This window comes from Cynoglossus semilaevis, chromosome 14 (genome assembly GCF_000523025.1).
Source record: "Cynoglossus semilaevis isolate Cse_v1.0 chromosome 14, Cse_v1.0, whole genome shotgun sequence".
In the NCBI taxonomy this organism is placed as follows: Eukaryota; Metazoa; Chordata; class Actinopteri; order Pleuronectiformes; family Cynoglossidae; genus Cynoglossus; species Cynoglossus semilaevis.
In genome coordinates, this window is record NC_024320.1 from 21,256,058 (window position 1) to 21,281,057 (window position 25,000).

A 25,000-nucleotide genomic window follows, 5' to 3' on the forward strand; every position below is an offset into this window, starting at 1 on the left:
TGTGACATATGTGTGACATCCTTTATGGAAGAGTTTGTAATGTGTCAACAAAGGCCAGAGCAAATATTGAAGCTTTCACAGCAGAGTGGACTTGGCTATTAACCAAAGGAAAATCCTGTGAGTGCCCAAGGTGTTAGCCCTGTTCACATCAGTTACAATTGGAGTCGGAATAAGACACACAACTGACACATTGTCATTGACAAAGAAATAATAATGAGGTCAAAAGTCATCCATACCAGTGGTTCTGTAAATAGCAGCTAAGGTCAGAGGGCAAAGGTCAAATGTAGTGACTGATGACCTCCTGGGGAGAAACCTCCTGGAGGAGTGGGATTCATGACCTTTATGTGATGTTTCAGAAACACAATTAAATATTTCTTTAAGAGACTTAAATTCAGGCTGCTTGTGTCACATGACTCTGCTGTAATGAATTAGGCAAGCAGAAAAAAACGTTTTTCATTTGAAAAATGATTAACATATTGTGTAATTGCTTCATAGGTCAGCTGCAGGTTGGTGCATAACTGACATCACAACATATACTTAATAAGTCACAGAGTCACAGTTGTACAAATAGGTTATTGACCTGCTAGTTCATATGGAAGACTTATTTAGACCAGCAGGTCAATGACCCTTTGTTTATTTCTTAGGAAAAATGATTAACATATTGTGTAATTGCTTCATAGGTCAGCTGCAGGTTGGTGCATTATTTACTTACTTTTACTTCTACTTTTATAGGTTTACCGTAAATATTATTAATGTGAGGACGAGCAATAGTTATGTCAGGGGTCATCGATCAATGTTTTTATCATCAGGCAAAGAGAAATGAACCCAATCAATATAATGTACTTTACTTCCACTCTATTGATTTTTTTGTGTTGGTGAAAACATTGTGTTGTTTGAATTTGTGTCACAAAATGCACAAGAGCAAATAAAAGCTTTATATGAATATAGGAACAGTGAAGAATTAGCCCATTTATGCATAATGATCACTGCTGTATTTATCTGACTTCATCAGAGTTCATCAAGTCTGTAGTAATTATTGGTGATTTGAACCAAGTGTCAATGAAGGGCACTTACAAATAGAAATCTTTAAAAAGTCAATGTTGGTTCATGATTTAGGAGTGAACTCACAACAAACACGTATCACCTGACACACTCATTAATTCTGCAGTAAGAAGCAGCCAGTGTAAGGTTGGAAGCAGATGTAACATACTGTTTAGTCATCGGCAGGCATATTGAAGCCAATGGGCAAATGGTTCCAGTGTCTGCACAATTAATTGACTTATCTTCCTGCTCCAGGCTGTCAGCTTGCTCTCCTGTTGAACCCAGAAGGCTGATGAGGAGTCAGAATTTTATTTTGTTTTGTTTTTTTTACTCATTTTGCCGGTAAATCGCAAGAAATGCAGGAAAAGTTTGCTTTAAATGTTTTCTAACTTATAGAGTATTTTTTTTATTAAAAAACCCATTAAATTATTGTCTAATTAATTTGTCATTACAAGACACTGGCTGTGCGACTGTATGTGAGCATTAGCCACAAACCCCCCAAAGTAACAATAATAGACTGTGAGAAGCAAGACAGTCACATATCAGTGGGTATGACTCAGAGCCTGTGTCTGAGACTGAGGCACACGCGGTTCATGGAAACGGTGTGTTCAGCTGTGCTAATGTGCTGGAGTTCCTGTGTTGAGACAAAGTTCTGTTGTGCTCATGTGCTGACACTTTGTGTTTAGCAGATACACGCGTTGTCAAAACATACAAACAGAATTCAAAGTTTTCTCTCTTGCATAACCGTCAGAAGCTTAAAAAAGTTTTCAAAAAAAAAAAAAAAAAAAAAAAAAAAAAGTAAAAATGAGGAAGTGTTTTTTTTTAACTTCTTGACCTGAATATTCAAATATCCCAGTGGCATTGGACAAATAAGTGGGCAAAAACACAAGCTTACAAGCCAAGAAAAAAGTTGGTCAAATTCCAAACATGCAAAACTGGTGTGTGAGGTGTAAGGGCAAAGAAAGAAAGAAAAAACACTCATAAAATATGTCTAATAAAGACCAGTTTTCCCCCACACTTTTTACATTACTGTCAATATCACATTTAGACAGATAACACCACTTTAGCATGTACCATAGCTGCTTTTACAGTGTAGAGTGCTCTGTCAATGCAGAGATCCTGTTTACACGCTAAAACCACACATCGCCTCTGGCAGAGAATAGTTTTCATCTTCATGTCTAAGCGTATCCTACTTCTGCTGCAAGCACTGTCCTCTCTGGTTATTCAGCTGCGCTCCTCTCTATCTGCTCCTGACTACCTCTTCAGCTCCTTTAGATAAAACCCTCACACAGAAAGTGCTTTATGACATTTAGGGAAACACAGAATAGTCATTTCAGCATGTACAGTCCTTTTAGATCCGTGGGTGGATGCAGGGACAGAGCCCAGGTCTTTTTTTTTTTTTTCTAAACCACAGCGTGCAGCTGTGCGGTAACCATCCACAGCAACAAGCACACATGAATAAAATATTAAAGCAAAAAGACACCTACGATCTACTGAATATGTGAAACATGGTCCAGCAGAACCTCGCCGAGCTGGATCTCCACAGCAAAAAAGCTCCACTTTCCGTCGCATTCCTCACTAGTGGCTGTTCTCTGTGTTTTCCTGACTATTTTTGAGTCGCTGGGAACGTGGCTGGAGCCTCTGCCCTCGGTGCTACACCACACCACTCCCAAAGGATGTGTAGCACACCCCTCTCCACATCCCATTTAAAAAGACAGTGCAGTAGTTTAGGACCAGACTGGCCACTACGGTCAGGCTCTGTTGTAGTGTAAAAACAGGGAGAACGTAAATACATATGCAGTAAAAACACAAATCCCTAAAGAAAATAAGTTTTATATTTAGTTAACTGTACATTGTATTTATATTTTACAGCAGATTTTAAAGCTTGTTTTCTCTAATATGCATTAAAAATGTTCATTTCTTTTTAATAAAAAAAGGTCTTTTATTCACTGTATCACCTGACAGTTTGTGGACAAACTAACACCAAAAATGAGGTCTTTTATTCACTGTATCACCTGACTCATACAGTTTGTGGACAACCTAACACCAAAAAATTATTACTTCACACAGGAAAGGGCAAATGCTACAGTTAAAAAAAACATATTTACTTTAAAATTAATTAAAACTATGAATAATCTCAGTTAAAGTCATTTCATATAAAAACTCTCAGATCTGTGTTTTGTGCTTTTTCTCACACTCATGTTGGCAGCCAGGAAGTCAGCCTGCCTGCCTGCCCCCCCCACCCCTCCTCCTCGTCCTCGTCCTCCTCCCTACAAATTTCCCTGCAGCAAGAAACAATAGCTTTGCCTTCAGCAACAAGCTCTGTGGGAAAATCCTGGGTCCTTGGACAGAGAAAAGGACTCCAAGAAAGGCAAAGGAGAAAAAGAGTGGCAAGGAAAGCACACAAAATGGAAGAAAAGGAGAAAGAAATGAGGACAGCTAGTCGAGGGAGAGGGTTCACTGCCAGAAGTATCATATGGTTGTTTTCACATAGCTGCTGACCCAATATTAGAAGACTGGTGTCACAGCTGAGAAATTCAGTCGAGACACTTTTCAATTAAGAGTGGCTTTTGTACATAAAAAAACAAAAGACCAAGACCAAAAAAAATACCTGTCGCCTATGAAGAACTAATCTTATTATTTTCCCTTTTTTTAAGACATGAGATAAGAAAAAACATCTTCGGCTCAATCACACCACAGCAAATACAGAAATGATTAGCTAAAATAACCACCTACACAAAGACAGTCACTAAGGACTGTACAATGGAAAGGTTGTGGTGCCCCAGGTTGTCCTGCTCCAACACAATCCAAAAACTATATGGGAGGTGAAGCTGCAGGAGGTTCAATGCACTTGTTTCCCCCAAATGCAATGGATTAGAGCTGCTCGCTCTTATCACGAGTAAACAGACCTGCATGCCTTGCCCTTTTGTAGAAAGGCTGGATAAAGGTTAACTACAGAGGCAAGGCAAAGCTGGGAGACTAAACACTCAAGGGGATTTCCTCATTCCTCTGCTCTAGGCCATGATAATATCATACCTCAGCGGATTGTTTGGATTGTGGCTGTTCCCAAAAATAATATGGGACAAGTGAAGTCCATTATACCTTTATAAATGTGCTTGTAATGGATGTAATTAAAGAGGAATCCAGCCAACTATTTTAAATCCTCATTATTCATACTGTAGGGAAGTGTGTTCTGAACAAAGGCCCTCTATACTCAGTGATACATGTGGCCCTGTGTGACCACTTCTCTGTATTGTCACGCGTATATACGTACGTTCATTAGCGTGTTTACAGGAGCGTGAGTATTTGTTTTCTGTGAAACCTTCATATCAAATTATGTTCCTGGAATAATTTCGTGTTGAAATAAACAAGGTAACAAGGCAGCAGGACAGGGTCATGGTTGAGGTTGTGAGAACCAGGGAACTTTTTCTTTTTTTTTTGTGATGGTATTCCTCGAGAGCCCCCACCTTTTTTTTTTAGCTTTTCCCTGGCTGATCATTATTTTTTTTTCTATTAAACACCACCTGCTTGCACAAAGGTAAAAAGAAGGGAGGATAAGAATGCTTGATACAGTACATTCCAGACAAGTTTCCACATGTCTCAGGAAGGTGGGCGGCTCCTGTAAACAGACAGACATGTTGATGTCTGAGGCCAGGAAGATGAACAAAACAAAAACATCCACACACTCCTTTTCAAAAGTATTAATAAGGTAGTTAACAAACAGTAATTGCTTATATTTTATGAGACAAATTTAAAATCATAATCGTACCCGCTAGGACAATATAATGTTGAAGTGTGGAAATGAATGTGCAAATTGTTAGATCCATTTTTATTTTATCACACATTCTTTAATGCTTTTACACTTATGTGTTGGTGCGCTGTTTAAACATGTAATAAACCCTGTTAGCTTCAGTAACAGCTGTAGTCCATTACCAGACTGGTAATGGACTACAGCTGTTACTGAAGCTAACAGGTAAAACAACAACAACAACAAAAGAAAGTGTTTCCACTGTCCACATCATTTAGTTTAACAATTGGCAATTTAAAAATGTATATTTCCAAGATACTTTAAAATATTTAAATTTTGAGACAACATTTTAGGTATCCGTTATGTTCTCATGTATTACTCAACAGTTTTTGATCCCAGTTATACCATAGGCCTTGTAAACAAGACATATGTGGACTGCAGGTGGGGCCGTTTTTGAAATGTGTGCAATATGATGTGGACACATATGTCTGTTCGTTCCTTAGCATGTAGAAGTACACTGGCAATTCTTCCCAGACACAGTGACAAAGTGGACTCCACTGACTGTGCTTCATTGTGTTTTGGTCCATATAAGACGAGTATAAACACAGAAGACTCAAAAGCAGGTCTGTACACAACAGCCACACATCTGTGTGTGAATTTGCTCTGATGTCATGCAGATGTGTCCATCATGGCTGAATGACAAACTGAATTTCAGGTTTCATCTTTTTCTAGTGTTTCTTTGGCTCAGAGGAAAGATTGAATCTCAGTTAGGGCGGTTGGTACCTTCCAGTGGACTCACCACCCGCAGGAAGGTTCAGGGGCGTTGGTACGGTGCAGTGTGATTTGGGTGGTGGTCATGGAGACTGCTGCCCCCGTGACCCGGGAACGGATAAGCGGATGAAAATGGATGGATGGATGGATGGATGGATCCTTTTCTAGTGAGACCTTGACTCTTCACACCATTTTCTTTACTAGCGATGGTAACAGTCACGACTCCCTTCTATCAATGACTGACATGTGCTAAAACAGTCTTTCTACTTTACTGACAGCTTAAGACTACAAGTCCAGCCATTTATCTATTGATGGCAATGGTGGACAACTGCACTTCATGCTGAAGCACAGACTTCCCTCAGATTAGTTCTCAGTCTCAAGGAAACGGGTTTGTATCTACAGAAGTGGTAACTGCTGTTGTCCTCTCCAGAGGAGGATGTAACAAGAAGAGTAAGAGAAAATAATAGAAGCATTTAAAAATCTGCCCTGATCTACTCCTTTACTCATTCTCTGCAGCATAGCCTCCATTTCATCTTATAAGGCACATCTGAGATGGAGGAAAGTGGCAGTGACATCACCTGTTCTATTTGTTTGTGTAAAAAAAAAACACTCAAACAAAGACAGCAGAAAAAGTATGAGAGCATGGAGGACAGAACCAGGCTGATATCTGAGAGCTCTTCTTTCCCGCTGTTCCTATTGACTGTTCACTGCTTCAGGGCAGGAGAAAACGACTGAGTGATTCAGTTATTGACTGCACAAACCTTTGCGCCTTTATGAACATATGCTTCCTGTTTTCATGCTGAATGTGGAAGATCCAGATTAATGTAGTTGAAATGCCTTCCACGCAGCTTATTTAAACTGCCTTCGATTACAACGGCAAATTCAACAGTCTAACCAGCGATTTGCTGATGTGCAAATGTTGACATTTGGAATTTTACAACAGTCACTAATACAAGAAGTTTGAGGCAAAGATATTGTAGAGAGAGAAACGCTACTCTCATCCTGCATTTAAATTGCCCTACTGTATATTATTTCAGTTGATCATTTCAATCTCAGACAATATTCAAAATTATCGAATGCAGTGGTTCTCCAACTTTTTCTACTCTGTACCACCTGAGAAAACACTGATCTCTCTGAGGACCACCATGATGACCAACATTAGAATACAGCAGCGTAGGCCTTCACTGTTAGCTTCCACCACACAGGAGAGATGTTTATAAATGATCTATAAAGATGTTTAAATGTTGTATTAATTGTGCATGGTATGTTTCAGATTTATTCAACTGAAAATGTAAATGTGAAAATATGAATTTTAGAGATTCAACTGAAAATGTAAATGTGAAATTTTAGAGCGTGCTCGTACTACAGTTTAAGAACCACTATGTTTTGTTGTTGGTTTTTTTTGGTATATAAAATAATATCTAAGGTTTGGATCTAGAGATGAATAAGCTCATTTAGATGAAAAAGAGAAGCTAATCAGCCAATGCTATTAAAACACCTTCTTAAAATGAGACTGCTCTAAAAAAAGACGTTGAGTCTTAATAATGTGCAATAAAACTGCTACAATAAAACAGCTATTACTCAACCACCTGACTGTGAATCAGTGTTCATATAAAAGTACCTGCATCACAGGCTTTGTGCTCACACTTGTCTTTCATAATCACCGCCCGGCCTCTGGTTACTGACCCTACCACACAGAGTGTGCACCTTCTGACCTCTGTTGGAGCAGCCCCTGGGTGGGGCAGAGTCGTGCCCTCTCCTCCCCTGTTGAACATGTGTCTGATCAAATCCTCTGCTCCACTTCATCAGCTCTCAGCAAATCAATAAACATCACTGAGATTATCTTCGACAGAGTAATTACGCACATGAGCTCGAAGAGGATGACGTAAGGAGATGACGAGGAGTGACAGGCAGGGGTCGCAAACTGTAGAGCAGATCGGGATCGACCAGTAGATCATGAGAAATAAAATAAAGTATAAATACATAATTATATACGTATGACTATGCAGTGGCAACTATATGATATATTGCCATATACTAGGGGCACGACGATATTTTGAATTATTTTAAGCGATTTTATTGTAGGAAAACTGTCAGCACAGGAACATAGTTAACATCCGGTTACTAAAATTGAAACAGAGAGATCTACATTTGTAATTGCTAGAGAAGAAATAAAAGAAAAAGAAAATGAACCAATGGCATGAGTATCTGCAGGTGAACTGTTGATCAAGTATTTCATGAAATATCGCATTGTATTGGTGTGTCCATGTGTTTCTTTATAAAATGATGGTCTGAATTTGCTCATTTAGGACCAGGAATTAGGAGCACCCTGCTGGACATTTTTAAAGGAACATAGTCATCTAGAATGAACTAGCAATTTTTTTGTTCACTAATTTGATATTTTATTTTTTCTCCAATTTGTTTCTTCTGTTGTCTTTTACAGCAACTGGATTTTTTCAGACACTTTCACCTCCAACTCTGTCCAGGTCACAAACAAGCCTGGAATTGTGTAAAATATTATTATACGTACTGTAGGAAATATTATCATATAGAACGTACACATGTGCTGTAGAAGTATGCAGTGAAACATTCATCCTTCATAACTGCAATCAGCTACAAAACCCCCGAGGCTGAAGGAAAAAAAGGAGTCATGCTGATGTAAACATAAACACAGACTGACGCAGATGCTTGAAGCATAATATGCAGATGTCAACTAAGGTTTTTGTTCTGGGGGGAGATTCTTCAGCGGACTCAAATCACAGGGACCACCAGCTGAGCTCCCACTATGAATATTATCAGCAACATATTTGCAAAATAGGAAATGGAGCACATATTACAGCAATTACATATGGCTATAACTGATGTGTTCCTGTTACCAAAAATGGCATTTTCCCACAGAGTTACTGTCAGAAAAGAGGAAGAGAAACGCTCTTTTACTGCACTGTGACAGACGGATTACCAACTTTACTGCAGTGTTTCATTTCTGTTACTAGGGGGCATCACATTAATTAACTCACTAGGATATCTTGGTTCATAGAGCAGCGTTTAGTTGATGCTTTTTCACCAGCTTAACCTGAGTCACTGAGACATGACAGCAACACTGGTATCAAAGAGAGCTTTAAACAAACAGCAGCCTGTAACAGAGGAATTTCTCAGTACCGAGGTGATTCAAAATAAATTCTCACCACAACATTTTTGTTGATTATTCTTTGGAAATTTTCTGCCATTCACATACAATGTCAAACTCTACCATGTGACCACAAACCCATCCAAACCGTAATGTACTGATAATGGCCTTTAACAAATGTATGGGTGAAAGAAGTCAGCCAAAATGATTGGTTGACCTTACTGTGTGGCCCAGTCATCTGATCTGTGTTAGCTGACTGCCCTCTGCCATACAGGCCATTCAGGTTATGGTCAATTCTTAGTATCAACCAATCCTTTTTCTTTCACCTTTAAAGAATGACATATGTACCGAGACACATTCAATAATTACATACGTGAAGAAAAAACAAACAAATCTGAATGGAATTCCTTTGGGATATGAAGTGATGAAAGAGAAACGACTGAGCATCCTGAGAGGGTGCAGGATACAACGCTGTGCCTGTGCTCAGCAGTTCAACATCCTTCACATTGTCACTGACAGAAAGACACCAAAGGCAGACGAGGTCGGCACAGCAGGAGCACGAACATAAACAGTCTCAATAAAGCAGCCGCTATTCACATTTCCATTGAGGGCTGCACATTCACACTTAAAAAAACCCACCTCTCTCTGTGTGAACCTAAGCAAATAACGCATAAGAATGGGAAGTGACATGTGGAGAAAAAAAGCACGATAACACTCACCAGCCATTGTCAGAATTTCACAGAACATTCAAAGTCAAGTGGAGAGGAACCAAGGCTGAGGCAGAACGAGAGGGAGGAGGAAAAATGAAAACAGAACGGCAGGGATGGATGGATAGAGGCTGGGGTAATTTCAAAGCTCCATTCCCCCCTGCTGCTGCTGCTGCTGCTGCTGCTGCTGCTGCTGATGCAGACTGTCGCTTTGCCTTTTCTCTTCCTTACTTGTGGTCCTCTTCCTCCTCCTTCTCACCCTGACTCCTCTCTGCTGTAGGCGAGGGGTGGAGAATCAGCGCTAAAATCTATATTGCTCTCTCTCTCTCTCTCTCATCCCCCCTCTCCCTTTTCCCTCTCCGTTCTCCCTCCCTTTCCTGCACAGCCTGAACATGGCATGTCCTACTTCCTATGTTATCAGTTCTACATTACTCTTTATCACACTCTCTCTCTTTTCTCCTGATTTATTCTCTTTAAATCATGTCTAAGTGTGCTCTAAAAGCTTACTCTGTCTTAAGAATGTAAAATATGTTCTCACTTGTAATTTCCTCCTCCGTCCAACTACAGCTAAGCCCCTCCCTTTCCTATTGTCAGGGAATGACTCTACCTCCCAGCTCTGTTTCCCTGGGCTGGGAGGAGCTTACTGTGCTGGGATCACATGTATGTCTGTGCACGTGTGCGTGTGCGTGTGTGTGTGCGTGTGCGTGCGGCACTGCCTTGTTTGCTCTTTGTCCTGTCGGCCTCAGTGGGAGGTGTTAAGCTACTGTTGCTAACACTCCTGTAACTATAGGACACGGACTGGGGCAACAGCCCTTGGTGTGGGCACAGTTGGGCTTAGGTTGAGCCTTTGGGCAGAATTTAAACACCGTGGGTCTGGAGCTCAGCTTTGGCAAAGTGACTTGGGCAGCGAGGCCAGCCAAAGGGTTGCTGGTAGTCAGACAGGAATGAGGTGGGAGGGCTTGCCATGCCCAATTTGAGCCAAAATTGGTAGACTGGCAGAGGAGATAGGGGTGAGTTCGAGGTTATTTCTGGAGCTCATGCACCGCCAATGTTTGCAAAAAAGGGGGATTAAAGGCCGGGCAGGCCACAGTGCTAAGGCAGAGCAGCTGTGCAGAGCTGGGTCGAAAGCCACATCTACTGCACTTCCCTGCCGGCCTGTAATGATGTCATCAAAAATGACATCACCTATACCCTCCTTCCTCCTGGACACACGCTCTCACACGTGTAAATCAAATGACCACACAGCAGGGTGTGGCCGACAGATACTGAGCTCACGCCTTCACAGACAAAAGCTCAGGTCAACAGATCAGTGTTGGCTTCCCAACCACCACAAAGCATAAAGGCACGGCTGCCCACCTGTTTCTCTATGAAACTTTGAATTAGAATGGCGTTACAGTTTACTATTACATTTGAAGCTCTACGTTCACCCACTTTCATACATCAAGAAGTTTACAGGGTAATAGTAGTAGTATTGCTATTGTTATTACTATTACTAAATATCCATTATGTTTATATGTAAAAATAATAATAATAATTGGTTCAACACACAAAGATAGACACATACTTATGTTTAAATAATAGTTACTAGTCATCACTATATTGTTAATACTGTCATATTTTTAAAACGACTGTCACTTACAATTGCCAGTAATTTAGGATTCAGGAAACAGTGTCTGCTTAAAAAAAAGTCCAGCAGTAAAAACAACTTAACTGTGAAGACTTTTGCACGGTTGAAAGCAGTTTTAATTTAATCCCAGTTTGTTGCGTGTTCTGATCAATTATTCATCATTGCAGTAAGAGCCATGTCACGAGCAACGCAGCGCAACTGAGAGGCAATCAATGAGGTGTGAAGTCGTTCGGTTGTTGTTGAAGAAGGAAATTTGCATTTGAGGAAAACATTGAACGTATGCATGGTTGACAAAGGTGAGAGAAAGTGACCGATTATCATTTTTAAATGAGTTTTAATGAATGAGCAATTAGAAACACGTCCTCATTATTAGCTACCTCCCAGTAACGCCTTTGGGCTCTTCTGCATTAAATATAGATATTTCTTTACTCCCGCTCTCAAACGCCTTGTTAATTTAACATCTAGGAAGCGACTCTTTCCTGATAAACCTAATCCAATTAGATAAGCCCGCAGCTACGACTCCTCTTACTTTCCTGCACAAGGCTACTAATATTCATTTTCCCTTCAAAGGGATTAGGCAGCGTGTGCCTGCTCTGTGACGTTAGCCAGTCAACTGATGGAACGATAAGATGGAGCAGCAATTTAAGTTTAACAACATAAATAAGAACAGCGTTTATTTGTCCTGCAATGGGGAATATATCCTCACAGAGACAGTGTACATGGGCAGTAAAATAATAAAATAATCAGGTATTAGTTTTATATATATATGTAAATGTACAACATTTGGAAACATAAGTTTAGCCCATGTGTGCAATAGTGTGTGCATTTCAATATAAAACAAATGTTTTGCCCTAAAAAAAAAAACAAAAAACAACCTTGCACACTTGATGATGAGAAGTGCCGCTCTGAGTGTGAAGATCAACCCCGTGTGACTGTATGAATGGGGGATAAAAACAGCTGAGGTTTTTAGATGGAGAGCCCACAAGTGCAGTCTGTTTGTAGGGAGCTACTTCAGAGGTTTCGCTGAAGCACAGTGAACAGATGAATATCCGACCTAGAGACAAACCGCTTTATGATGATAGCACTCACAGATGACACTCATGTCTATCCTGATCTTTCTGCAGCTGTACCAAAGCTTTTCCAATTCAGTGTTTGGCAATTCATTTACAACGATCCATGATATTAAGGCTGACTTTATCTGTGGAAATCAAGTAACTTTGAAACAACATATTGTTTTGCGTTAGCTGCAGGACATAGTATCTCTGTGTATGGATCATACACAGAGACAGTAATCCCACTGTAATAATGAGTTCCATCTACAATGTCTGAGTCTAAGCTCAGGGACACATTGACCGTCTGTCCGTGGTGAATAAAACGTCTTTCTTGTTCTGCCTTGACCTTCCCCTGTCCCCTGCGTCCTCTACTGTTACACCAACCATCTCCATGTCCTTTTTTACTACATCCATAAATCTTCTCTGCTATCTACATCTCCTGCCTGGCAACTCCATGTCCAATATTCTGTCTAACTGAGTGACTCAAATCCCACATTTCTTTAAATGTTTGGAATTGTGGATTTTCATTTAAAAACTGTGATGTGCTGTAATTATCAGTCCTAATAATCAGTTTTATACCCCAGGACCCAAGGTTGTTGTTGTCACTGTCACTTAAGAATGAAATAGTGACGAATGCCGTAACACTCATCCATCATGATGTCAGAGTGTCTTTGGTTAAAGTATTAAGAGCATGAAAATTACACAGATGTGTTATGTTTTGTGTGGTATATACACAAAAAAAGACAAAGACACAGTGGCTGAACACATTGAAGTGACAGAGAGACCTGTCAGTGAAGTGAGGACAAAGAGTCTGTGAGAGTCACTGAGGTCCACACAGAAGGAGGAGACATCAGCATTCAACTCTTCAACTCTAGAACTACAAATCTGTATGGGTAAAAAAAAAAACTTTATTCATAATCAACTACATTTTGACAAAACCAGACGTTATTTAATTCAAACATCACATTTGTCAACTAAAGAACTACATACCTATACTGCTTTTTTGTCCTCAGATAATAACAGAACATCTGCATAAACTAAACTATAAGTTGCTTATCTTTAATAAAGAGTTTTCCTTGCATATGGTAAATGCACGAAAACTAATAAAATTGTTTGTTTAATACTCCCAGAGTTTTCCTTGCATATGGTAAATGCATGAAAACTAATAAAATTGTTTGTTTAAAATATTGTTTGAACTCGGTTCACAGTTTGTAATATCTTCAATACGAGAGCATGGTAGTAGATTAGAGAGAGGATGAGTGAATAACTGAGTGCTTGCATGTGTACTGCTCAGCTCTTTAGGAGGATGAGCAGCAGACTACTTTGATGGGGCTCTCTGTATTCCTGTCACGCTGTCCATTACAGCTCATTACCCAGAGAGAGAATGAAAGACAGGAGACCCCTGGTCATGCTTACCTCGTCTCACAGAAATCCTAGCAGGGTTGACATCAACCTGGCTTCAGGTCTGGTACAATTACAAACAGCTACCTACAGTAGGTTCACACTGCAACGACCAGTGTGTTACTGTAGGCCAGTAAACTGCTACTGTTCTATCCAGATTACTGTAGGCCAGTAAACTGCTACTGTCCTATCCAGACCTGGCTGAACTGACCTCATATTTGATGATGTAAAAATTCCTCCACTAAATATTATGGACATTTTTACAGTGATTTTGAAATAAATACACTTTGATTCCTAAACAGTAAAAAAAACAAACCTTATCATCTATTATTCTTGGTCACAAAACTCTATATTTCTGTGACTGTGTGACCCGGAAACACACGTAGTAAGTGAGATAAATCTCGTTCATGAGACTAAACTTTTCCCAGGCAATTGACTATTTTCGGTACAATGAAGGTTTCTAAACCTGGATATTATTTTGAAGAACTTGTTTAACTCTGGCACCAAGAGAGAGAAAACAAACCGGCTCTTGTCCGTGTGAGCTTTAACTTCAAAGATGAATGGCCGTCTCTGTCCCTGAGGCGAATGAAGAGCCAGTGCTCTGATTATGAAAGCAGGACAAATCAGCCTTTTCGGGAACAGCCAACTCCATCTGAGAACCTCGGCGACACTGTCATTTTTAATTAATGGAATCTTCATTATTTAGTTAAATCAGAGCAAGATTGCATCAGTGGGCCTAAGGAGGGGGATCTTATATAAGAGGGGGAGGTGTGCAACAACAACGACGACAACAACAACAACAATAATAATCATAATAATAATAATAATAATAATAATAATAATAATAATTACAACTTCAGTGATCGCACACTGGGGAAATTCTTGTGGTACAGACTGTCCCTTGGAATGTGGTTCCTCTGGGAATTGAACCCAAGGCAGTCGTCCTAACCACTACACTATGGATCCAAACAACAAGTCACATTCATTTCAATTTGGCTCTTATACAACTTATAGCTTTTAAAAAGTTGTTGAGAGTAGATAGTTACCTTATACTGCAGATACAGTGGACGACCGGTGTAAAGTACTCTGATTGGGGATTAGGATTACACAAAAACATTGAAGACTAACAAATGAGCAGAGTGTGTGAGACTGCTGAGCATGACTCGCAGTCAGAGACATCCATTGACTGAATAGGGAGAGTGGTGCTTTATAAAAGAGAGAGAACAAAAAAACAATGACAAAAAAGACAATGATCTCTGATGAGAGTTCTTTTTGCTCGTGAAACAGAGGAAAATTGTTGAAATTAAAAGTCTGTGTCAATGTGACTGGATGATGCACATGTCGAAACAACGGTTCTTCACATGGCTGAGTTAGGATCAGATAAGACCGTGGTGATAATCAGGGAAAAGTGAGGACATGTAACTTTATCTTACAGGCATTTATACTCAATATATACGTAACTTGTTTCTAGTATTTGGATCAATTTCACTGTCAGAGACATGTCTGATAATGATGACATCCACATGGGGAGTGAAGGAGAGAAAGAGAACAAGAAGTAAAATAGGATGAAGAAAAGAAAAGAAAGGAGAAGGAGCAGGAGCGTGGGTTGATATTACAGTTGGACCACCTGGGGAATGTTTACAGAATTTAATAACTCTAAATGTCATCACTTTATTGGATTTATGTACAGAGGTGTCTCTCCCTTTATATGCTGCACAAAGACACACACACACACACAAACACACACACAGTCCAACATCTCCAATAAAACAATTACCATGGCACCCATTGCCGCAGGTTTATCCAGATATGACAGGGGGTTTGCATTAAAAGCTCTCCACCGTTACAGGCAACGAGTGAGAGGTAAAACGTCTAACAACAGTCACTCCTCCACATTATACGTGTCAAACTACATTGTTCTCCAGTCGACAGTGGCAAGGGGTTCTGGAACTGATTCTAGCTGACACTGTTACTGTTTAATCACAGGGATACGGTAGAGAGAGAAATGGATATGAACTATTTTATTATTATTATAAACTGATTATTTTATCAGCTCTACTTATCACTTAAATATTTTACAGCCATACAATTATCTCTCCTTGTTTTTTGGATTAATATTATATCATTTTTAATTTCTTTAGGAAGGAAAGTGAACTAGTTCTCATTGTGACACTGCACACAACCAGATGTGACCTCTGCTTTTAACCGATCACCAAAGTGAGGAGTGTGGGGACGGTGCCATGCTCAGAGCACCTCAGTGGTAACTTGGCAGCTGGTGGACTCGAACCTCAAACCGTCCAGAACCAAGTCTGCTTCCTTAACTACTAAGTCACCACTGACCCAAAAAAAGGGTGAGGTCCCACCGAGACTTGAACTCGGATCGCTGGATTCAAAGTCCAGAGTGCTAACCATTACACCATGGGACCATGTGATCCCACGGTGCTTATGCTGTTGTCAGTTATCATATAACATGTACACGTTCACAACTTCATTTTGTGATTAAAAAAAAAGTATGTGGACCAACAGAAGAACCGATGGAAGAGACAGCAGTAAATAAGTTGAAGTTCAAACTCCTAAAGCTCTTAGAATATTCTTTAAAACAACTCTCAGCAGTGAACGGTTCCCTGCAACGCAAACACATTCAAACTATATGCTGAACAGACTGCGACATGTTAATGAGAGGGAAGAGAGAGAAAAAAATACTGATGTAACAAATCTGTTCAGCCATTTTCTCCATCTGCTAATGTTCAAAGCTGAAGTGTGTGAGTGACAACAAAAAAGGCTTTCCTGCTGCGTTACTGAGGCTCCTAATAAGGACACATGACTCACTGGTGCTCACACACACACACACACACACACACGCTTAGCAAGATGTTTTTTTAAAAAAAGCATTTGTGCTCATTTAAAAAACTTAAATCAATGCTCTTGTTTACATCTAACCAGCCTCACAGCTGTTGATTATGAATGTATGCGTCACATGTTGCAACCATCAGGACATTCATGTGTATCCAGGCAAGGCCGAGGCAGGAGTCATGAGAGAGCACCGTCTTCTCTGATGTGTATTATTACATATATACTGTATGTAATAATTAGCTTTATTTTTTAGCATGTGACGGCTCTTGCTGTTAAATACGTTCTCCCGTCTGTCCTTATTGATGAGTACACAAATCCTTCACTTGTGCTTTACTTTGAAGAGAGACCAAAGGAACAGGAAACAGTATCTACTGTAACATTCCTGTCATGTTTGTCTTCTTTTTAAGATTCACATTTTTCACAAAGGAAAACAGCACCACAGCGCCGACACTGGCAGTGGAATGTAATTAACGAACCTTCCTCAACAGGTTATTGTTGGCAAAAAAAAAAAATGTGTGTGACTCTGATAATAATCAATAATAATTTTTCTATACACAGATGTTTTTTTTTTAAGCAATACAGTACGTGTTCATGCACGTGCTGCGTTTCTTCTTCACTAATGACGAGGAGTGTTCAGTGAGTGTGGGGTCGTTCATTAACATGTATGAATATTTCATGTTCAATGTCCAGCTGTCTCTCATCTGCTGGTCTCTCTCCTGAGAGGACCTGGGGCTACACCGGCCGACAAAATCTTCGCAGCAAAGAAACACCATCCACATGTTCACAACAGCCTGATTATTCAGATATGATAAAGTAATCAGGTTGAAGACAACAACAAAAACAGAGATATCTATTTTTGTCGGAGCTCAATGAGTAACAGGAGCTGTTGGTGTTGAAGATGTAAATTGTTCTCTGTTTGAGCAGCGTCTCTTATATTCACGACTGAACATCGACGGCACACCAGGGAGTTTTCAGGATATCAGTATTCTTCCCTCCTCCCCTTCATGTCTACTTTGTCTCATCTTCTCTCCTAGCTCTCTGCCATGTCTACTTTGTCTCATCTTCTCTCCCAGCTCTCTGTTCGGCTGTCTTTTCCGCCTTGTGTGGAGACTGTTCCCTGGCTGTTAGAGAGTGTCACTGACTCCTCTCCCAGAAAATTACCGTCATTCAGCTTTTTTTTTTTCTGCCCCCTCCTGTTTTTCACACCCACCCTCCACTCACTCACGCACATTTTACCTGTCAAATCTGTGCTCCACCGTTGAATAGGAACTGTTATATACAAATTTGGTGCAGCTTACCGAGGTGTTTGTATTGAAACGGGTGAACACAGCCATCCTGGGGACATTTCTTATTTCCAGTTCCCAGATGCTTTATCACAAAGGGACATAACTGCTGATGCATAATGTTACAATTTAAACTGGACAAAAAGGAGTGAGGTTTGAAAAGTAGAAGCTGTTAAAATATAGAGGAATGAGAGGAGACAATGGGACCAAAAAGTAGTCTGGGCTTTTTTTTTGTCCGCCTGTGGTGAATGGGTTCTCCATGTCCCGCACAGAACAATAGAAAATGTTCTCTTGTAATGCTCTGACAGTAGTGTTAATGCCTCATTAACAGCATAAGCAGAGGTAGACACTCGACGCCAGGTTTTGAAACTTAAACCCAGAAGAAAAACAACTTGCAAATGCAGCACTTTCTCTAATTAAAGTCTGCAGATGGACATGTTGGCTCTTTTCCAGTACAGCAAAAAAAAATAAAAAAAACAGCTGTCACTCCTGCATGAAGGGTGAGACCATCAATAACAAGAGTGGGCAACACAGTCACAGGTGAGCGAGGTTTGATCAGGAAATAACCCTGTCAGGTGATCAGAAACCAATAATGATCACAGCCTAAAGCTAAACATTAGCACCTGGTTATTCAAACAATGCTAATGCTAAATGGACTGCACTGGTCACAACTACAAACTACAGAATCCTATTTATATTTGATTTATTTTGCTCATGATCTACCAGCAATTTACTGGTAGACCCCAATCTCCTTATTGTGCATTTCTAAGCAACAACTTTCAAGGCAGCAAAACATTACAAATCCACCAGATTCAACACAGCAAAAATCCCGGCCTGAACAAGGACATATCAGTGAGTGAGACAAAAAGTTTTCACAATATACAGACACACTTCAGCAAAGAAAAGGTGACGCTAACTGCTGCCAAACTTCCTGGGGAAGTGCCAGAAAACAAAGCCTTGTAAAACACGGAGCAGAAGAGTACAACGGCAACACAAAAAAGGTACCAACCTGTCATTGTCAACGCTCCTAAAACCAGGAAGAATGTGTCTGAAGCTGGAGTTGCGGTCAAGCTTAGGTTGACTCTTGGTGCGCTTTATCGAGCCCTTCAACCGCCGACTGAGAAACCCCTGGTGGAGAGATGGAGACAGTCCAGTACAACAGTCAGTACAATAGTCAGCACAACAGTCAGTACACCAGTCAGTACAACAGTCAGCAAAACAGTCAGTACAACAGTCTGTACAACAGTCAGCACAACAGACAGAACAACAGCCAGCACACCAGCCAGCACAACAGTCAGTACAACAGTCAGCAAAACAGTCAGTACAACAGTCAGTACAATAGTCAGCATAGGATTCAGTACAACAGTCAGCCCAACAGTCAGTACACCAGTCAGAACCACAGTCAGTCCAACAGTCAGTACAACAGTTAGTACAACAGTCAGTACAATAGTCAGCATAGGATTCAGTACAACAGTCAGCCCAACAGTCAGTACACCAGTCAGTACAACAGTCAGCCCAACAGTCAGTACACCAGTCAGTACAACAGTCAGTACAATAGTCAGCACAACAGTCAGTACAACAGTCAGCACAACAGTCGTGCTGCAGTTCTGTGTCAGCAGTTATCATGTTGTCCACTGATGAGTTCCAGGTGGCATCAGGACTGAAACATTAATGACCATGTTTACGTTTATGTCCTGGTCTCTCAATGTTATGTTTATGTTTATGTCCTGGTCTCTCAATTTTTTTAGGCCTGGAGGTGAACAGTAGTTATAAGAGAGAACACACAAGTATAGGCTTTCATATTAAACATCTGTTTGTTTGGAAAGGCAGAAAAATTGTTTCCGTTATGGAAAGCTTCAGCAACAGCAGGTTTGTTCACAGCAGAGATCTTGATAAAAAAAATTAAAAAAAACCTGATGGAATGCAGATATAAAAAGCTGGTTCGTAAATCTTTTGGCAACACCAGTGTTTAGTTCACGCAGAGCTAATTATAGGAGAAATTGTCTGACATACAGACACTGTGTTTTGTAATTATTTTCCAAAAGTGACTCAGTGGATACACCCCTTTATTAGTTTGCTTCTGTTTCCTTTCTTTGTCTGCGTATGTGTGTTTGCCCCAACCAACATCTGCAGTCCAACTCCCCCAAGCGCCTTGATATCACCATGGCAACTGCTGGCTGGCTTTATGAGTAAAGACAAAGCAAACAAATGAGGTGCAAAAAATCAAAGGAAGCTGTAACTTTTTTTTTTCAGCCTCTCACAAATAGCTGATTGTTTTCCACCTCCTTTAGATCACATTCAAAAGAAAACATCACAAGCTTCTTAAAATTTTAACAAGAGACGACGGGCGCAGATAGAAAAAAAAAAAAGTTCTGGACTAAGTGGAGACTAACGTGAAAGCAGCTCTGTTCACCTGCCCTTATAAAAGTCGGCTCTTTAAAAACACCTTGCTTTGTTTTGTCAGGTCATTATGACATGTGTTTAATCACCAGCCAGAGTCTGGAGGTTGTCTTAGGTATTTAGAGAAGAGGTTTAATTAGAGAGCAACTTTCAGACAGCCCTGCAAAACTCATCATCACAGAGGAGCTGCAGCCATCTTAGAAATGACACTTGACATCAGGAGAGCAAACTGAACAACAGACAGACTCATTAATGCTAGTGTGTTCCTGTCATCATTAGCAACTGCCTGGTAGCATTGCAACTTTACAGTTTTTTTTTTATTTAGTGTGAGAAAATGTGAAGGTGTCACAAAGGAATTACTGAGAGTGGGTTCATCATTTTACTTTGCTAGGAGATATCGCAAACACCAAAGATACAAACTGATTGTTCTTCTCATATCATTCATCTTCTTTTTTTTTTTTGCTGACAGTACGGTTTAATTGAATTGGATTTGATCACATATCTGTTAGTAAAATAAATGATCATGTAAGCATGGAATGATTTATTTCTGGATTAGATTAGATTAGAGTCTTAGGCAATCTTTAGTATCCCAACTAAAGAGAAATCAGTTCATCCTGTGGTCTCTGTGGTCTATGAACAAATACTGTCCTGTGATTCATGGTCAACGTCATCGACATACTGTATATTCAGACTCTTATTTCTACACATGAATGTAATAAAGAAAACCTCACTGTGATTGTCAAATCCTTAATACTATCCAGAAAACCAGTAAAAGAAAGAGTGAATTAGAGCCAGGATTCAGAGAGAACATGTCAGAGAACATGAACAGTTCTTTTTCTTTTCTTTTCTTTTTTTGCCAACACCAATCCCGGAGCAGGACTCATGACAGAGCTGCTGCAGCAGGTGTGCTGTGACGGCCGGCACCTCCAGAGTCCTGTGTTGTTGTTAATATGAATGAGCTCATTAATTATTCCACAATTTCCCACCTGACAGCTAATTAAAGAGAAACCAGGTGATAGAATATTCAGATTCAACACGTACTGGATCCCTAAGGAGTTTTTTTTTTCTTTTGAACTTACTTTCCACCACTAACTTGTGACACTGTGTCCAGGGGAAGACGGTGGTTGAGAAGTTTTCCCGTTTCTACTCTCCACCCTGTTTACAGTCGGGTTGGGATAACTTTGCACATATCCTAGTGTGTAGATGTGTGTGTGTGCGTTTGTGTGCAGGTTGTATAACAGGCCTGCATACTTGATCCTAATCTCAGCCTGTCTAAACCCATTAAATCAGGACTAAGCACCCGGCTCAATTCTGTATAAGTTTTTTTGCCATGGCAGCAGATACTTCAACACATACTTTTACTCTTGAAACTAGTTTTTTTTTTGCTCCTTTTCCTTGAGTCAAAAGCAGACCCTTGAAAATAACCTAATTCAAATCTCTGCCTTTCACAGTGCCGGGCTCTCTAAATGGTGTCTGATAAAATCTGTGTCTGGACGACCAGCGGGGTGTTCCCTGCTTTCACAACAGCCTCTCTTGTCTTTCTTCAGCCCCAACCAATGAAACTGGTCCAAACTGACCCCGTGACTACATTCTGAGAGGATGGTTAAGAGAGAGGATGAGGATCTGAGTCACAAATTAGTTTTCAATCCAGACTGTTGTACAACAGAGGAGCATACACAATATGATGAAATGTGTTTTTCCACCACAAAAGAAACAATTAAAAATGCTAAATTCAGAATAAATGTTTCCTCTCTTGATTTATGATAAATGCAAGGACTATCTTAAGAACCACATGAGCCTTCAGTGAAACTGTCAGAGTGTATGTCTGTAATCTTTGAAAAATGAATGAAGAATAATGAATGTGTTTTTACATGAGCCTGTGTGTTTGTGCAGACATTGATGGAAAAATAAACATTTTGACAAGAAAGAAATAAGAATATTTGAACTGCAGGTAAGTGGTTCATCTATAAGATAATGCTAATGTTAGTCACTACTTAAAGCAGGAGATGACGGAACTTTCAAAGCAGTAAAACATGTTTCTATGCCTCTGTACTTAAAATGGTATAAAACAATTCAATTGGCAATACCACCATTGTCCAGAAGGAGGCAGTACAAGGAAACATGCAGAGAAGGGGCTGACAGGCTGAGGAAACGTGTGCACAAATACGGATCTGCTGCTCAGCTATAAGCCAAGAGAAGATCGTTGTGGTCAGATAAGTGATCACGTGACAGAGGTCAGAGAGGAGACAGTTGATCAATAGTTGGTCGTTCCATTTGACCCTCTCTCCTTCCTGCAAGATTAGTCACAGCTAAGGGTTCACAAAAATAAATACTTGTCTTGAGGAACATCATGTTGTCAACAACATAGAGTTAATGAGGTAACACAAATAATTCAATTTGCAACAATCATCACATAGGCTTTAAAAAAAGACTATAAATATTAAAGATGTAGTTCACAGTTTACCTGTGTCTCCATTTCTCTACTCATTATTCCCTTATGGAAATATGGATGGCTAATTACTAATTCAGTTTTAATGAGGTCTCATTAAATCTTTTTCTTTTTTGCTTCATTAACTGGTTGGTTTTTAATTAAATTACACATGGCAGAAAGCTGCCCGAGTCAGTGGAAGTATGTGTGCACGTGCTAGACTTACATGGAGCATGTTATTTATTGAGTGTAAAATGTAATGTAAATGTGAAATCAGATGTAAAAAAAAAAAAAGAGGTTGGGAAGTGGTTCTGGGATGTGCGCTCGTGTGATGTGCAGACGCCAAACATCAAAGGTCTCATTCTAATACTTGAAGTAAATGAGTTTCAGAATGGCATGGGTCCATCTGGACACCAGGCCGAGCTTCTGCAAACATTTATCTACTACCAGCAGACTTCTTAGGTAGGTGTGGAGAACATGGGGGTTTAAACTGAGAGAGAAGTCAAATGCAAATGCAAATTCTACTGATCTCTTACATTATTATGTAACATACACCAAGTATGAAGCTGAAGACATGTTTCTTCATCCAAATTCATTGGTCAATCAATCGTCTGAACTACATTAATTCATTGGTCAATCAATCGTCTGAACCACATTAGAACCCAATCACCCAATAGAAAACGACATATTCTCGATATACAATCATCAACGCACAGTTTCATGAAGTGAAGCCAATTATTGTTTTGAGTAGTTTAAAACATGTACAGTATAAAACAACTCTCAGTTCAACACTCACAGTACTCACGGTGACTCTGAAAGGTGTGGCAGCAGTAGATGTGACCTCCATGGCGGGTGTAGCTTTGTCCACCGGGGTGCCAGGCATGCTGCGTCGGCGCCCCGTCCTCTCTGGAGGAGACTCTACAAACAAACACAGCAGAATTCATAAGTGATTTATATTTTCTTCACAGTGTGGAACAATCACTGATACTTTAAGTGAAGAAGTGAGAACAGACTTTTATTTAAAGTGATGGTTAGAATTTAAGGGGATCAATAGCATTTCCATCTCCTGACACTAGGCTAAGACCAGCTAAAAACAACAAGTAATAGAGCTGTGTGTAACACCGAAGCACCTGCAGTGTCACAGTGATTCCTGCAAAGAGCAACAGGCGAGACATTCAGCATAAATTAGACTAGTATTCTTTTAACTGGTAAAATTACCGAGAAATACAACAGTGCCCTTTTAGAACAAGTGTCTGTCAGTCTGACTGTCAGGCAGATTCCACCAACCTGAGATCCTACTTTATTCCCCCAACAGAAAGAACTACAACTGTATTTGCTAATGCGACTTGTTATTGATTTTGTTACAAAAACCCAGAGAGAGAACAGTGGACCATGTAGGGTTCATTTAAACAATACAGTAGAGTCCATTTTGGCTCACAACCAAATTCAATTGATTCCAACTCATTTACTAAAAAGTACAATTGTATCAAACTCAGTTCTCTAAATTTAAAGTTTGATGCCTGGGGAATTTAAGTCAATTTTAAACTCAACATTAACAAGTTAGTTATTAATTTTAAGGGATGAATCTTAATCCATATGATCATAAAGGTATCTGTCTAAATATAACGAGACATCATTCCTTGCGTAGATAAAATGTTAGAAAACACAACTCAAACTGAATGATTTTTCCCTGAATCCATATAGTAGCATTTTTAGGTAGATCCATGAATGACATACACAGATCCATGAATGTGTATGTTTGTGTGTGTGGGAACACATCAAATGGAACAGAGAGTCAAAGCCTACGCGTGGAAACAGCAAATCTGGACATGTTGTGTGAGGAATGTGAGTGTGGTTCAGCCTGCATGTCCCCACAGAGTTCATACAACCACCTCTGACTTGGAGGAACAGAGGAGATCATCAGTATCACACTTATTTAGGATTCGTAGGAGTTGATAATTTTTTTTTTATAGACTATAAATGTCAGACTTAGATTAGCTAACTGTAGCTTTCTCATCTCACTGCTAGAAACACACGTACATTAAATCAGAGCACGTCCAGAAATGTCAATATTTACCACTGAGGTGTTTAATTAATCAACATCATACTTGGTCTACAGACATGTATCAATCCAAAAGGGAACACATTTTTTTAGAATTAAACAAAATGACAGATTGTTTATCAACTTAAGAAAACAACCACAAAGGCAACGAGACACTGAACTTCAGGATAAAATATTGTTTCTATGTAGGTACTGTATGTCCTCAGGTTCCATTCAAATACATCTCTTTGAAGCTCATTCAAAGTCTGGGATAACTGGTCCAGTACTGAACCAGTTCCAACCTTGTGCCCATTAAACCCAAGAACAGCCCATGTGGGGCTCACATGGCTGCACTGACGGGTGTATTAGAAGTGTGTGGCCCGTTTTTACACAGACATTTGTGAAGTACAATCAGTCTCCAGATGTAAGATGGTTATGACGAGTCCTCCATCTGCCTTTTAGACTGGAAACCAATTTAATTAGTCAACATTGCCGTGTGACTTTAATCAGGATGAAGGAGC

At 39.9% G+C, this 25,000-nt stretch overlaps 1 protein-coding gene and 1 non-coding gene across 9 annotated transcripts in view; both read right to left on the bottom strand.

The window, feature by feature from the left end:
• Nucleotides 1-25,000, bottom strand: part of dab2ipb (DAB2 interacting protein b) — a 791,247-nt gene that overhangs the window by 732,271 nt on the left and 33,976 nt on the right. For 4 of the 8 annotated variants that reach the window (XM_025062563.1, XM_025062560.1, XM_025062562.1 and 1 more), the window contains exons 2-3: nt 23,235-23,356; nt 18,620-18,738 (exon numbers count right to left, since the gene is read on the bottom strand). In XM_025062563.1, the coding sequence (XP_024918331.1) occupies nt 18,620-18,738; nt 23,235-23,356 (241 nt within the window). Of the gene's footprint in view, nt 1-2,528; nt 2,968-9,406; nt 12,219-18,619; nt 18,739-23,234; nt 23,357-25,000 lie in introns of those variants that run through there. The other 4 variants (XM_025062561.1, XM_025062565.1, XM_025062567.1 and 1 more) reach the window with 3 other exon arrangements.
• trnaq-uug (transfer RNA glutamine (anticodon UUG)) lies at nt 15,829-15,900 on the bottom strand. Its single transcript has one exon. It is a non-coding gene; the product is annotated as a tRNA-Gln (tRNA).